The 14,627-nt window shown below is 45.2% G+C and overlaps 1 protein-coding gene across 3 annotated transcripts in view; it reads left to right on the forward strand.

The window, feature by feature from the left end:
• Positions 1-482: 482 nt before the first annotated feature.
• Positions 483-14,627, forward strand: part of ADGRG3 (adhesion G protein-coupled receptor G3) — a 30,044-nt gene continuing 15,899 nt past the window's right edge. For all 3 annotated transcript variants that reach the window (XM_049622336.1, XM_049622338.1, XM_049622337.1), the window contains exons 1-2: positions 483-629; positions 5,159-5,318. In XM_049622336.1, the coding sequence (XP_049478293.1) occupies positions 569-629; positions 5,159-5,318 (221 nt within the window). In that variant the 5' untranslated portion in view covers positions 483-568. The remainder of the gene's footprint in view (positions 630-5,158; positions 5,319-14,627) is intronic.

The following is a 14,627-nucleotide window of genomic DNA, read 5'->3' on the forward strand; positions in this document are numbered from 1 at the left end:
TCCTGGTCTCGTTCAAGCCATAAGCATGAGTGAAGGAGCCTGAGTACCGTCCCAATCCCTGCAGCCAGGCTGTGTGCCTGGTGTATTACAGGTGTCCTCAAACCCCAGCACGGCTCTCTGCCGCAGCCCTATTACTGTATTTGCCTTACAGAGGAAGGAACAAGCTCAGAGAGGCCCCCAGCTTGTGAGAGGAGGGTCTGAGCTCGGTGTGCCTGACTCTAAAGCCTGTGCCCCTCACCATCTCCGGGCGTCCGCTTGGGCGCGGAGGCCTCTGCGGCCGCTGGACCCCAACTTCACAGCGCCCGGCAGCGTTCCTGGGTGGGTGCAGCGGCCCCCTCTGCAGGCGGTCGCAGAGTGGGGGGGAGACAGGAGGGCTGGCCAGTTCCCCACGCTCACCTTTCACAACCCAACTGATGGTGCCATGGAGCAGGAAGGCTGAGAAAGAGGCCACAGGAAGCCGTGACGCTGCGTGGGGGGAGGGGGTGGAGGCAGGCCGCACAGCAGAGCCTGGGGACAGAGGGACACATAGACACCAGGCTCCGGCCAGTGCGGACAAGGCTGACCAAGGATGGTGACACCCGGGGCCCTGAGGGTCCTGTTTCTCCTGCTCCTCCTGCTCTGGGCCTCAGGTGAGCGGCTGGTTCCTCATCCCCTCTTCCCGAGCCCGGGACACCGAGGGATAGGGGCCGGGGAGGGGGAACAGTCGGGGTGTCTTGAGCATGTGTGTCCAAGGAGACCATTCTGCCAGCCTCTGCATCTTCTCTCACCTCATCCTGAGTTAGACGTCGTCATGATGAACTCGAGTCAGCGCTGGGTCTCAGGTGCTCTCCTCCCTCCCCTACTCTGGGCTGTGGCTTCCTGGCGGGCCTGGCTCTGGGACACAACTGGGCCCTGCACATGCTCATATCCAGCTGGCCTCTGAGCTCCCGGGGGAGGGGACAGGACGCTCTGGAGGCTGAGGCCAGGTGGGGCTTGCACTGAGCTCCCCCATGGCTCCCCCTGCTCCCGCCAGCTCTCCTCTCCCTGACCCGGCAATGGCCTCCTAGTCTCCGGTGAGCCAAGCCGGGAACAAGGCTTCCCGCCCCTCACCCGCTATCAGCCTTGCATATGTGGTGGTTCTCCAGAGCAGTTTGAGGACCCCAGGTCTTGCCCTTGCTGTACTCTCTCCTGGGAAATCTGAGCCCACACCTGGCCCACCTGGCCAGCTCTCACCCTCCTTGGAGCCCTGTGATGTCTGCAATGACCCTCTCAGGCAGAAGGGGTGCTCCCAACTCATGCCCTGTGTGCCCCTCCTGTTTTGTTCTTTAGTGTTGTTATTTTACAAGTTTTTGAAGTTTATTTTGAGAGGAAGAGAAGGAGAGGCAGAGAGAGAGGAGAGAGAGAGTGCCAAGCAGGCTCCATGCTGAGAGCGCAGAGCCTAAGGCAGGGGCACAATCCCACAAGAGTGAGATCATGGCCTGAGCAGAAATCAAGAGTTGGACGCTTAATCGACTGAGCCACCCAGACGCCCCATTCTCCTGTTTTGCTCTTGACTCAGTGAGTGGCCTGCATGCCGGTTCCCTTACGTGTCTGTGCAACACGAGGTCATGTGGCTTTCATGGGGTCATGGAGTCACATGGGGTCAAGCTCTTTGGGTTTCAAAGAACCTTTTTCTCTTCAATGTTGGGAGATTCGGCAAAGTGCAAAGTTCAGTTGACTCAAAAAAGGGGGGGAATGATGATGTTGTCCTCCTGGCAGAACAAGCCGTCAGGCAGAACGCTTCACAGATTGACCCCCTCCCCGGCCACCACGATAACCAGTGGTGGCTATTGTCCGGTCTCAGCGGGCACCATAAGGACCCCGGGCCCTTCACAAAAGCGGTAACTACGCTGGTTGGGGCTTCGAGGCTCACCACAGTGACTGGGTTTATTCTATGGTCGATGTGGGAGCTCCTGTTTGGGCAAAGCGTCAGCCATTTGAATAGTATGAGGAGGCCTGAGAGATTTATATGTTTATATGTAAAAGTAAGTCTCCTTCTTTTGTGGATATTTATGGGTTACTCAGCATTGTCTGCTCCTTGATTGATTCATTCGATAAACACTGATAGTGACTTCTTCGCAGGGCCAGGCCCTGAGCCAACGAGGCTGGGCTGTGGCAGAGAAAAGCAGTCGCCTGATGCTGAGCTGTAGGGAGGGGCAAAAACCGCCCTCTGACTTCCGGCCTGCTTCCCACTTGACCATGGATTGAGGTGTTCCTGGAGGCCAGCTCCTGGGGCAGATCAGGATGGGGAAGTGTAGTGTAGGTCTTGAGGTGGGGACTGTCATCATCTCACATGGGCCTGGTTCAGGCTGTCTCTGTCTGGACTAAATGCTTCCAGTGTCTTCAAAAAATATTCACACAAGAAGATATTTAATCATCTTATCTGCCCTCGCGAAAAGCTTCACATACACGACTGTGCTAACATTTTGAGGCAGGCAGGAAGGCGGCTATGTTAACACCCGCCGGGGTGCCACCTGTGCCCAGCACCCATTTGGGACTCCTCGGGCACAAAGAAGGCTAGGATTACATAGAGAATGGCACCCCCACTCCCTTTCCCTCTCCTCTCTCTCCCCCTCTCTCTTTTTCCCTCTTTTCTTTCTCTCTTCCTCCTTTATTTAAAAAGCAAATGTAGATCATATTATACACATGCTCATTGAGCATTTGCTTCTTCCCATTAAACGGTGTCATGAATATTTTTACAATCTAACAGAAAGTTAAAGTTTCTTTATAGGTTACTTAAAACACTGTCATCATAGATCTGATTATTATGAAATCCACTCTAAAATGTAATTTTTTAAAGTTTATTTATTTATTTTGAGAGAGAGAGATGGCGCAAGTCGGGGGGGGGTGGTCAGAGAGAGAAGGAGAGAGAGAGAGAGAGAGAGAGAGAGAGAGAGAGAATCCCAAGCAGACTCCGTGCCGCCAGTGCAGAGCCCGACGCAGGGCTCAAACTCATGAACCGGGAGCTCATGACCTGACCTGAAACGGAGTGTCGGATGTTTAACCGACTGAGCCACCCAGGTGCCCCTAAAATGTAATTTTTAAAGCCCTACATTACTCTAACTTTGATCTGCCATTATCTGTGTCTCTATCTTAAAAATTAGCTTCTTTTATTGTGAAAGTCATGTTGTGTGTGATTTCTTGAAAAAGAACCCACACACCAGAGAAGGGTACAAGTAATGAAAAGTAAGTGTCGCCCCACCCACCTCACCCTTAGCACCGCACGTCCTAGAGGTAGCCCCCCCTTAACCGTTCCTGGTGTGCCCATTGGAAAGGCCAAGGTGCACAGGTTGTCAAGACACCCCCACAAATGGACAACGGATAAAACAATGCAGTTCACAGGAAAAAACATACAAATAGATGCTCCGACTTCTTCTTAAGTTAAAACAAAAATATAATTTTACTCCTCAGGTTGGCAAAGGCTTGCAGGTTTGGGGAAGTCTAGGATTAGGAACATGTGGGTCCATAGCCACTCCGTTTGCTGCAGGTAGAAATAGGTGCATCCCCTTTAGAAGGAAATTTGGTAACACCTACCAATTTTTAAAAGCTCAACATTTTGACCCAGAGATTCCTATGATAGCAATGTTTTCTATGAATTCTTAACACAAGCTGACAAAGAGGTAAGCAGTGTTGTTCAAAACAGGAAAAAAAAAAAAAAAAGAGCGACAACCTTAAAAGCCGGCCAACAGAGGAGCGGTTGAACAAGGGTCACAAGACCCACCTCACGGAAGGAACAGTGTTCAAGTGTCCACAGAAAGACACGGATCGGCAGGTGCCGACGTGGAAAGCTCTTCAACATATATTGCTGAGCGATCCCAGTCGCATACATTTTAAAATGATTTATATCACAACACTCGCCTACACATAGGAAATTTCTGCAAGGTTGTGCAGTAAATTGCAAAGGGTCGTGAACTCTGGAGTGTGACCTGGGAACTGCAGGGAGTTTTACTTTTCATTTTATGTCCTTGTGTACAGTTTAATGTATTTTTTTATTTAAATTTTTGTTAATGTTTATTTTTGAGAGAGAGAGAGAGAGGTACAGGGCATGAGAGGGGGAGGGGCAGAGAGAGAGGGAGACGCAGAATCTGAAGCAGGCTCCAGGCTCTGACCTGTCAGCACAGACCCTGGAGCAGGGCTCGAACTCACGGACCGTGAGCTCATGACCGTAGCTGAAGTTGGACACTAAACCGACTGAGCTGCCTAGGTGCCCTGTACGGTTTTTTTAAAAAAGAAAACAAACCTCTGTCCGTGTATTAACTTTGTTGAGAGACAGGTAAATATGCATACATATACATACACCCAGCATAAATACACAAATACATAAAGAGTCGGTTTTACAATGAAATTCTCACCTCCTGGAATAAGGAATACTGACTCTCTGTACATCTACGATGAGCGATACCCTTCATGTGTTTGAACTCAAATCCTCCCCCAAACTCACAAGGAAGGTACTATTAGCCCCATTTAGCTGATGAGAAGATGGAGCCTCAGAGAGTTTAAGTGGAAACATAACAGTTTAAGTGTCCCTGAGGTCACACGGCGAGTAAATGACTCAGAGCTTCCATTCCATGCCCCGTGCCAGGTGAAAGGGGAACTGAGCGAGAAGTCACGGAAGCTGGTCTGTCGTCCAGAGCTGTCCCCCAGCTAGCTGGTGACCTCACTCAAGTCACTGTGCCCCAGGGGCCCTCAGTTTGCTGTGTTCTTCCCCTACCCCAGGAGGTAGCCTGTGAGGGTTGTAATGAGAACGTGGGGGAATAAGGCAAACTGAGACAGAATATGCCCAAGGGTTATACCATTAGGCCACAGTTGCAAGGGCTTTGGAATGTCTGATATGGAACAACTGTGGAAAGCCCAGCAGGCTCCCTGGAGGAGGTGGTAAAGGGTAATAGGAGCCATGTGCCAAGCCCTTTGTACACACTTTCCCCCAAAGCATCCCACCGGCCCTGTGAGGTCAGGGGTAGTAGCTCCTTTTGCTTGGGAAACTGAGCCCAGCTCAAGTGCGCTTAGTTAGTGTAGATGGATGGAGCTGGAATTTCAGCCCACGTGACCAGACCCTGGGGCCTGAGCATCTTACCCTCTACCTCTCGCCCTTGCTGCCTCCCTACCCAGACCCTTCCCACCTTCTGCATCCCTCCTTCAGATATGGAAAATTCTGAGATCCTGGAGCAACCGAGAAACGTCTGCCTGGGGCTCATCAATGAGGGCAACTATGAGTCCTTCCACCTGGAGAACACAGCTGGCTGCTTCACAAAATGCAGGCAGTCAGGGAATGAACCCTGCGACCTGAAAAACTTACAGAGGTAAGGAGGCCCTCTGAGCTAGAGCAGGGATCTGGGGCTCCTTCAAGGGTGGCAGGGAGGCTGTTAGGAAGAGACAGAGCTATCAGCCCCCACGGCTCCAGAAAGTGAGGCTGCCCTCTCACCTTCCCACCCCGTTTACACCCACATTCCCTCCAATCTACTCACTGAGACCTTTCTGATCCAGGGGATGCAGGGACGAATCAGCCCCTGTTCCTACCATTGTGGAGGGTCAGACAGGGGCCCAAATGATGATGACTCTAGAGTGTGGTCAGACAAAAGGGTGGACAAGGTGCCGGCTTAGCTCAAAGGAAGACTGCCAAGGCTTCAAAGCCAACTCAGGAAAAGGCTTTGAAGACTCCATGGGAGTTTTCTAATTGGACCCAAGCAATGTTAGGGGATACAGGCAGCAGAACTTCAGGAGTGTTGGGAGGGAGAACCACACTGCTTTGAAATGTGAAAGAGTGACATTCTGGGGATGCAGGCAACAATGGGGAGGTGGGCTGGGTAGGGGAGAGACTAGAAATATAAGCAGGGACCAAAGTGTGAAGGGTCGTGTAAGCCGTACTAATGTGGGAGGAGGCAGAGCAAGGACAGGTTTTTAAACAGAAGAAAAGCATAGTCAATTTCACACTTTAGAAAGATCACTCAGGTTTCAGGGAAGGATACAAGGGTGGTGGTGCAGGAAGAGACATGGACCAGGGTGCAACCACAGTGTCTGCGTAGGAGTGAATCACCTGGGTAGGTACTAAATCACCACCAGCAGCACCAATTGGCTCTGTGCACCTGGAAAGGAGGGATGAATTAGAAACACTGTATGACGCAGAACCAGTAAGACCAAGAGACTGATAAGGCCAAAAAATTAGAGAGAGTGGGTCGAGGGAGAAGGGGTTTAGAATACATCTCTAAGAATCATCTCCAAAAATTTTTGCCTCTCTCCCCTGCAATCAAAGCTGGCTATAACTGAATTCTTCTAAGATATGCAGGACAACCTCATAGCTGGCACTCAATTCATGCTTGCTGAAAAAAAAAATGAGTGAAAAGCCTGTGTTCTCAGGCTCGGTGTTAAGATGGCAATCTGATTGAACTATGTCATTTCAGGGGCCTGAAAACACTCCCATTCCCACCGGCACCTGCTTCAGTAGCTTCTTAGCTCTGGGAGGCTATTCAGGGATAGCTTGTGCTCTCCTGTCTGTGCTCTTTTATGATGGGGATAAACACTTTGGAAAAAGCAGGGGCTCTGGGATCAGAAGATGTGGATTCTGTTCCCAAGTCATCAGTTAACCAAGTTACCTCCTTTATCATCACAACCCTCTGAAGTGGGTCCGGCCATCAACTCATTTCAACATAGGAATTTAGGGAAAGGGCACAAACATTTTGTCCATAATAGGGCCTGTTATGAATAACACTGCCATGAATTTTTAAAATAGATCTTGCCATCAACATTTTCGTACATGTCTTTTCATGAACATATACACTCATTTCTCTTGAGTAAATACCTAGAAGGGAATCGATGTCAAAGGTATGATGAATTTTAGTAAGCGTTGCCATAATTTTCCGTGGTGGCCATATCAGTTTACATTCCCACCAGTAATGTGTGGGCATTCCAGTTATCCCACACCTTTGCAATGCTTGGTATTACCAGTCATTTTAAGTTTAGCCATTCTGGAAAGGATATAGTGGTATCTCATTTCTTTTTATTCATTTTGATAGCTTTACTAAGGTATAATTTATGTACCATCCAATCTATACATTGTTAGGGTACAGTTCAATAATTTATGGTATATTATGCAGTGTGTGGAACCATTATTATGATCATTTTAATAACACTTGCATCAGCCCCAAAAGTACCCTCGTACATGTTTGCAGACAATCCCTGCTCATATACCCAGCCACAGCCAACCACTGATCTGCTTTCTACCCTATATATTTGCCTTTTCTGGATATTTTCCATAAGGGACTCATACAATATGCTGTCTTTTAAATCTTGCTTCCTTCACTTACCATGGTTTTGAGTTATATTCATATATTAGCATGTATCAATAGTTCTTTTTTTATTACTGAGTAATATTCCCTTGTGTGGACATACTACATTTTGTTTATCCATTCATCAGTTGATGGACATTTAAATTATTTCCAGTTTGGTGATTATGAATAATGCTGCCATGAACGTTTGAATTCAAATCTTTGTAGACATATGTTTTCATTTCTTTTGGGTAAATATCTAGGAACAGAATTGCAGGGATATCTGGTAAGTATATGTTTAGCTTTTTAAAAACTGCCTGACTATTCCTCAAAGTGTATCCTTTGCTTTTCCATCAACAAAAGGACTGCGGGTCTAATACATCTTTGCAACCTTGTCAGTTGCAAATCCAGTAAGTGTGAGTGGTATTTCACTGTGGTTTTAATTTGTGTTTCACAAATGACCAATGATGGTGAACATCTTTTCATGTGCGTATTAGCCATTTGTATCTTTTCTTTGGTGAAATGATTATTCAAATATTTCCCTCATCTTTCATTAAAAAAATTTTTTTAATATAATTTATTGTCAAGTTGGCTAACATACAGTGTATACAGTGCGCTCTTGGTTTTGAGGTAGATTCTCATGATTCATCGCTTACATACAACACCCAGTGCTCATCCCAACAAGTGCCCCCCTCAATGCCCATCACCCATTTTCCCCTCTCCCCACCCCCCAATCAACCCTCAGTTTTTTCTCTGTATTTAAGGGTCTTTTATGGTTTGCCTCCCTCTCTGAAACTATTTTCCCCCTTCACTTCCCCCATGGTCTTCTGTCAAGTTTCTCAAATTTCACATATGAGTGAAAACATGTGATATCTGTCTTTCTCTGACTGACTTATTTCACTCAGCATAATACCCCCCCAGTTCCATCCACATTGTTGCAAATGGCAAGATTTCATTCTTTCTCATTGCCAAGTAGTATTCCATTGTATACATAAACCACATCATCTTAATCCATTCATCAGTTGACATTTGGGCTCCTCCCATAACTTGACTATTGTTGAAAGTGCTGCTATAAACATTGGGGTACAAGTGCCCCTATGCATCAGCACTCCTGTATCCCTTGGGTAAATTCCTAGCAGCGCTATTGCTGGGTCATAGAGTAGTTCTATTTTTAATTTTTTGAGGAACCTCCATACTGTATCCAGAGCAGCTGCACCAGTTTGCATTCCCACCAGCGGTGCAAGAGGGTTCCCGTTTCTCCACATCCTTGCCAGTATCTGTTGTTTCCTGATTTATTCATTTTAGCCACTCTGGTGTAAGGTGGTATCTCAGTGTGGCTTTGATTTGTATTTCCCTGATGATGAGTGATGCTGAGCATCTTTTCATGTGTCTGTTGGCCATCTGGATGTCTTCTTTGGAAAAGTGTCTATTCATGTCTTTTCTTCACTTGATTATTTTTTGGGTGTGAGTTTGATAAGTTCTTTATAGATTTTGGATACTAACCCTTTATCTGATATGTCGTTTGCAAATATCTTCTATTCCATCCATTGCCTTTTAGTTTTGTTGATTGTTTCCTTTGCAGTGCAGAAGTTTTTATCTTGATGAGGTCCCAATAGTTCATTTTTGCTTTTATTTCCCTTGGCTTTGGAGATGTGTCAAGCAAGAAATTGCTGCAGTTGAGGTCAAAGAGGTTGTTGCCCATTTTCTCCTCTAGGATTTTGATGGTTTCCTGTCTCACATTTAGGTCTTGCATTCATTTTGAGTTTATTTTTGTGTATAGTAAGAAAGTGGTCCAGTTTCACTCTTCTGCATGTTGTTGCCCAGTTCTCCCAGCACCATTTGCTAAAGAGATTTTTTTCCATTGGATACTCTTTCCTGCTTTTTCAAAGATTATTGGCCATACATTTGTGGGTCCAATTCTGGGTTCTCCATTCTACTCCATTTGTCTATGTGTCTGTTTTCATGCCAATACCATACTATCTTGAGGATTACAGCTTTGTAGTAGAGGCTAAAGTCCAGAATTGTGATGTCTCCAGTTTTGGTTTTCTTTTTCAACATTACTTTGGCTACTCGGGGTCTTTTGTGGTTCCATACAAATTTTAGGATTGTTTGTTCCAGCTTTGAGAAGAATACATGTGCAATTTTGATTGGGATTGCACTGAACGTATAAACTGCTTTGGGTAGTATTCACATTTTAACAATATTTCTTCTTCAAATCCATGAGCATGGAATGTTTTTCCATTTCTTTGTCTTCTTCAATTTCTTTAAAAAATTTTTTTTAACATTTATTTATTTTTGAGAGAGAGAGAGAGAGAGACAGAGCACGAGCTGGGAAGGGGCAGAAAGAGGGGGAGACACAGAATCCAAAGCAGGCTCCAGGCTCTGAGCTGTCAGCACAGAGCCTGACCCTGGGCTCAAATCCATAAGCCGTGAGATCATGACCTGAGCCAAAGTCGGACGCTTAACTGACTGAGCCACCCAGATGCCCCTGGATTCTATATTGTTTATTTCTGCTCTGATCTTTATTATTTCTCTTCATCTGCTGGGTTTGAGGTTTCTTTGTTGTTCTGCTTCTAGTTCCTTTAGGTGTGCTGTTAGATTTTGTATTTGGGATTTTTCTTGTTTCTTCGATAGGCCTGGATTACAATGTATTTTCCTCTTAGGACTGTCTTTGCTGCATCCCAGAGGGTTTGGACTGTCATGGTTTCATTTTCATTTGCTTCCATATATTTTTAAATTTCTTCTTTAATTCGCATTTATTCTTTAGTAGGATGTTCTTTAACCTCAATGCATTTGGACGTTTTCCAAACCTTTTCTTGTGGTTGATTTCAAGTTTCATAGCATTGTGATCTGAAAATATGCATGGTATGATCTCAATTCTTTTATATTTATTGAAGGCTGTTTTGTGACCCAGTATGTGATCTATCTTGGAGAATGTTCCATGTGTACTTGAGAAGAATGTGTATTCTGCTGCTTTTGGATGAAAAGTTCTTAATATATCTGTCAAGTTTCTCTGGTCCAGTGTATTATTCAAAGCCATTGTTTCTTTATTGATTTTCTGCCTAGATAATCTGTCCATTGCTATAAATGGAGCATTAAAGTCTCCTGCAATTACTGTATTCTTAGCAATAAGAGTGCTTATGTTTGTGATTAATTGATTTATATATTTGTGTTCTTTCAATTGGGGGCATAAACATTTATAATTGTTAGCTCTTCTTGATGGATAGACCCCATAATTCTGATATAATGCCCTTCTTAGTCTCTTGTTACAGCCTTTAGTTTAAAATCTAGTTGGTCTGATATAAGTATGACTACTCCATCTTTCTTTTGACTTCCAGTAGCATGATAGATGGTTCTCCAGCCCCTCACATTTAATCTGCAGGTGTCCTCAGGTCTAAAATGGGTCTCTTGTCGACAGCATATAGATGGATCTTTTTTTTTTTTTTTTATCCATTCTGATACCCTATGTCTTTTGATTGGAGCATTTAGTCCATTTACATTCAGAGCTACTATCGAAAGATCTGGATTTAGTGTCTTTGGGTTATCTGTAGGTTTCATGCTTGTGGTGATGTCTCTGGTCCTTTGTAGTCTTTGCAGCACTCCACTCACAGAGTCCCCCTTAGGATCTCTTGCAGGGCTGGTTTAGTGGTAAAGAACTCCTTCAGCTTTTGTTTGTCTGGGAAAGCCTTTATCTCCTTCTATTCTGAATGACAGGCTTGCTGGATAAAGGATTCTTGGCTGCATATCTTTCCTATTCAGCACATTGAATATTTCCTGCCACTCCCTCTGGCCTGCCAAGTTTCAGTGGACAGGTCTGCTACTACCCTTATGTGTTTATCCTGGTAGGTTAAGGCCCATTTGTTCCTAGCTGCTTTCAGAATTCTCTCTTTATCTTTGTATTTTGCCAGTTTCACTATGATATGCCATAGAGAAGACCTATTCTTGTTGAATCTGAAGGGAGTTTTCTCTGCCTCCTGGATTTGGATGTCTGCTTCCTTTTCCAGATTAGGGAAGTTCTCAGCTATAATTTGTTCAAGTACACCTTCTGCCCCTTTCTCTCTCTCTTCTTCTACTTTAACTCCTATGATAGGGATATTATTCCATTTCATTGAGTCACTTAGTTCTCTAATTCTCTCCTTGTGGTCCAGTATGTTTTTTTCTCTTTTCTTGGCTTCATCATTTTCCATAATTTTATCTTCTATTTCACTTATTCTCTCCTCTGCCTCTTCCATCCTTGCTGTCACTGCATCTAGTTTATTTTGCACCTCATTTACATCATTTCTTCATTCGTTGTGACTATTTCTTAGTTTCTTGATCTCTGCAGCAATAGATTTTCTGCTGTCTTCTATGCTTTTTTCAAGCCCAGCGATTAATCTTATGACTATTATTCTAAATTCTTGATCAGATATATTGTTTATGTCTGTTTTGAGCAATTCCTTAGCTATCATTTCTTCCTGGAATTTCTTTTGAGGAGAACTCTTCCATTTCATCATTTTGGCTAGTTTTCTGTCTTTACGTGTTTTAATAGCTTGTTATGTGTCCTGCACCTGTGAGCACTACTATATTAAAAAGGGGTCATATGCCGTCCAGGGCCTGGCCCTTCAGGAGGTGTTTTTGGAGTGTGTTGTGTGCTGTCTGTTGTTGTGACTCTGGTTGCTTTATCTCTCTACTCATAGTGGTGGTTTGGACCTTCCAACAGATGTGTTTTGATTTGTTCATTGAAGTAACCCTGGAAAAAAATTTTAAAAAACAGGGGTGGTGGTTGCAGAAGAAGCCTTATCCCATACAAAGAGAGAAATGACAGGGGTGGGGAAAAAAAAAAAGAAAATTGACCAGGGAGAGTAACTATACAACTTAATCCAGAGAGAGAGAGAGAGAGAGAGAGAGAGGAGAATAAAGAAGAAGGAGGTACAGAAGAGGTTTAAAACAAATAGATTAATTACGTCTGCTTAAACAAACCAACGGCCAGAGTAACCAGACTAGAGAAGGGAAGAAATAAGAAGACGAAAAGAAAAAAATATATATATATGTAATAAGAATTGACCAAGAATTAAGTCAGAAGATGCAAAACCACTGGACTGATATCTGATGGTGCCTTGGAACCGGTGGCTGTGCTGGTCTGGAGGAGGGGCCGCCGGGCGAGGTCAGTGTCAGTCTTGCTCTGGTAGATACACAGTTACCAGGCATGGAGGGGTGTGGTTTGGTGCAGGCAGGTCCTGCCTCCACTGCCAGCCCCCTGTCTGTTCCTGAAGCCCCACTTTGTTGGTGATGGGAAGAAAAATGGTGACACCCCAGTCTCTCCTCCCCCGACTGGGTGACCCAAACCACTCTGTTCAGGCCGTCCTCACAGTGCTGTGCAGGCGTGAGCAGGCCCATTAGTTCCACTCCACAGTCTCCCATTCCTCCCAGATGCTGGGATGCAAACCCCAATGTCTTAAAGGATCCCGCCCCGCACGCCCTGGTTCCAGGATAGTGCCACTCCGCCCAGCCGGCAAAGGGTCTCTGGCTGGTGGGTGCAAGCAGGGTCTTTTGTCCTTGGAACAGCTCTTTGCCTTCTTCCCACTGCCCTCCAGGGAGGGGATTGCTTTCTCCGACCGACCGCAGACTGTGCCTCTGAGCTGGCTACTGAGCCCAGGGCTGGTTCCCCTCCCCGCAGGCATGTGAACTGGGCAGCTGGCCCCAGTCTGGGGAAAACCCCAAAATTAGAAATTGGATCTTTTTCTGTTTTTTTCCGATCCCCGGTCTGTAGTTTTTCTCTTGTCCAAATACAATCCCACACTTCCACAGCCTATCTTTCTCTTCCTTTTGTCTCTGCACAGAAGGGGATCCCTGCCCTCCATTCCTACACCACTTGTCTTATCTCTCCCAGTTCACAATCATGCACCTATGGCCCGCCAAGTTGTCCCCGTGGGCCCCTAGAGATGTTTCTGTCACTCTTCAGCCCAGACTCTTGGAATTCCAAATCCTCTAGCCTCAATACTGCTGCGTTTGAGGGACAAGAGAACTCCGGGTCCCCCTACTTCTCTGCCCACTGTTGAGTGGCAGAGAAGTGAGTGCCCACTGCCCACCTTTCCCTCTTCTTTTAAATTGGGTTTTATCTTCTCACTATTGAGTTTTAAGAATCCTTTCTATATTCTGGATGCAAGTCCTTTATCAGATGTATGATTTACAAATATTTTCTCCCAGTGTATGTCTTGTCCTTTTGTTTCTTAACGATGTCTTTTGAAAATCAAAAACGTTTAATTTTGAGGAAGTCAAATTAAAAATTTTTTTTACATTTACTTATTTTTGAGAGACAGAGAGACAGAGCACAAGTGGGGAGGGACAGAGAGAGAAGGAGACAGAATCTGAAGCAGGCTTCAATGCTCTGAGCTGTCAGCACAGAGCCTGATGCAAGGCTCGAACTCACAAACCATGAGATATGACCTGAGCTGAATTCAGACGCTCAACTGACTGAGCCACCCAGGCGCCCCGAGGAAGTCAAATTTAAATGTGTGTGTTTGTGTGTGTGTGTGTGTGTGTGTGTGTGTGTTTGATATCGTATCAAAGAGATGTTCATCTAGCTACAGATTTTTCTAAGTTGTCTTCTACAAGTGTATATGGTTTTAGCTCTTATAATTAGGTTATGCATTTGGAGTTAATTTTTTGTGCACAGGGTGAGGTAAATGTCTAACTTTATATTATTATTAGTTATTATTAATTTTTGCATTTAGATGTCTAATGGTTACAGCACTATTTGTTGAAAAGAATTCTTTCTCCATTGAATTGTTTTTGGAAGGGCATTCCATTGATGGGCTAAATGGAAGCTTTTGGAATGTCTTCTCCCAACCAAGATAGTAAACCAGAAACCAAACTACCTCCCTGGGGAGAACTGCAGAGATTCATGTCACCAGGAAAGATTCGAAAGATGCAGGGGTGGTGATGGCTCCCATAACTCCATTTACCTCACCATAAGTCAGGTGGGTGTTGGAGAATGACTCTGGACTGTCTTACACTAATCGGGTGGTCACCACCAGCAGCTGCTGTCCAATTGCAGCTCCTGTCCCAGATGAGTATGTTTACTCAAACAAATCAACACACCTCCCTTGGAAGTTGATATGTAGCTACTCCATGGCCAATGCACTTTTTTCCATACTAATTTTCAAGGGCTACTGGAAGCAGTTTTCTTCTACCTGGCAAAGCCAACAGTATACTGCACAGTTTCCTCAGGGCTATGTCAGTTCTCTTGATCTCTGTCATATAGTTCACAGAGACCGTATTAATCCTGACATTCTATACAGCATCACTCTGGTCTGCTTTATGGACAACATCATGTTGATTGGATCTGATGAGCAGAAAGTGGCAAGT

This window comes from Panthera uncia (genome assembly GCF_023721935.1).
Source record: "Panthera uncia isolate 11264 chromosome E2 unlocalized genomic scaffold, Puncia_PCG_1.0 HiC_scaffold_19, whole genome shotgun sequence".
NCBI classification, from domain to species: domain Eukaryota; kingdom Metazoa; phylum Chordata; class Mammalia; order Carnivora; family Felidae; genus Panthera; species Panthera uncia.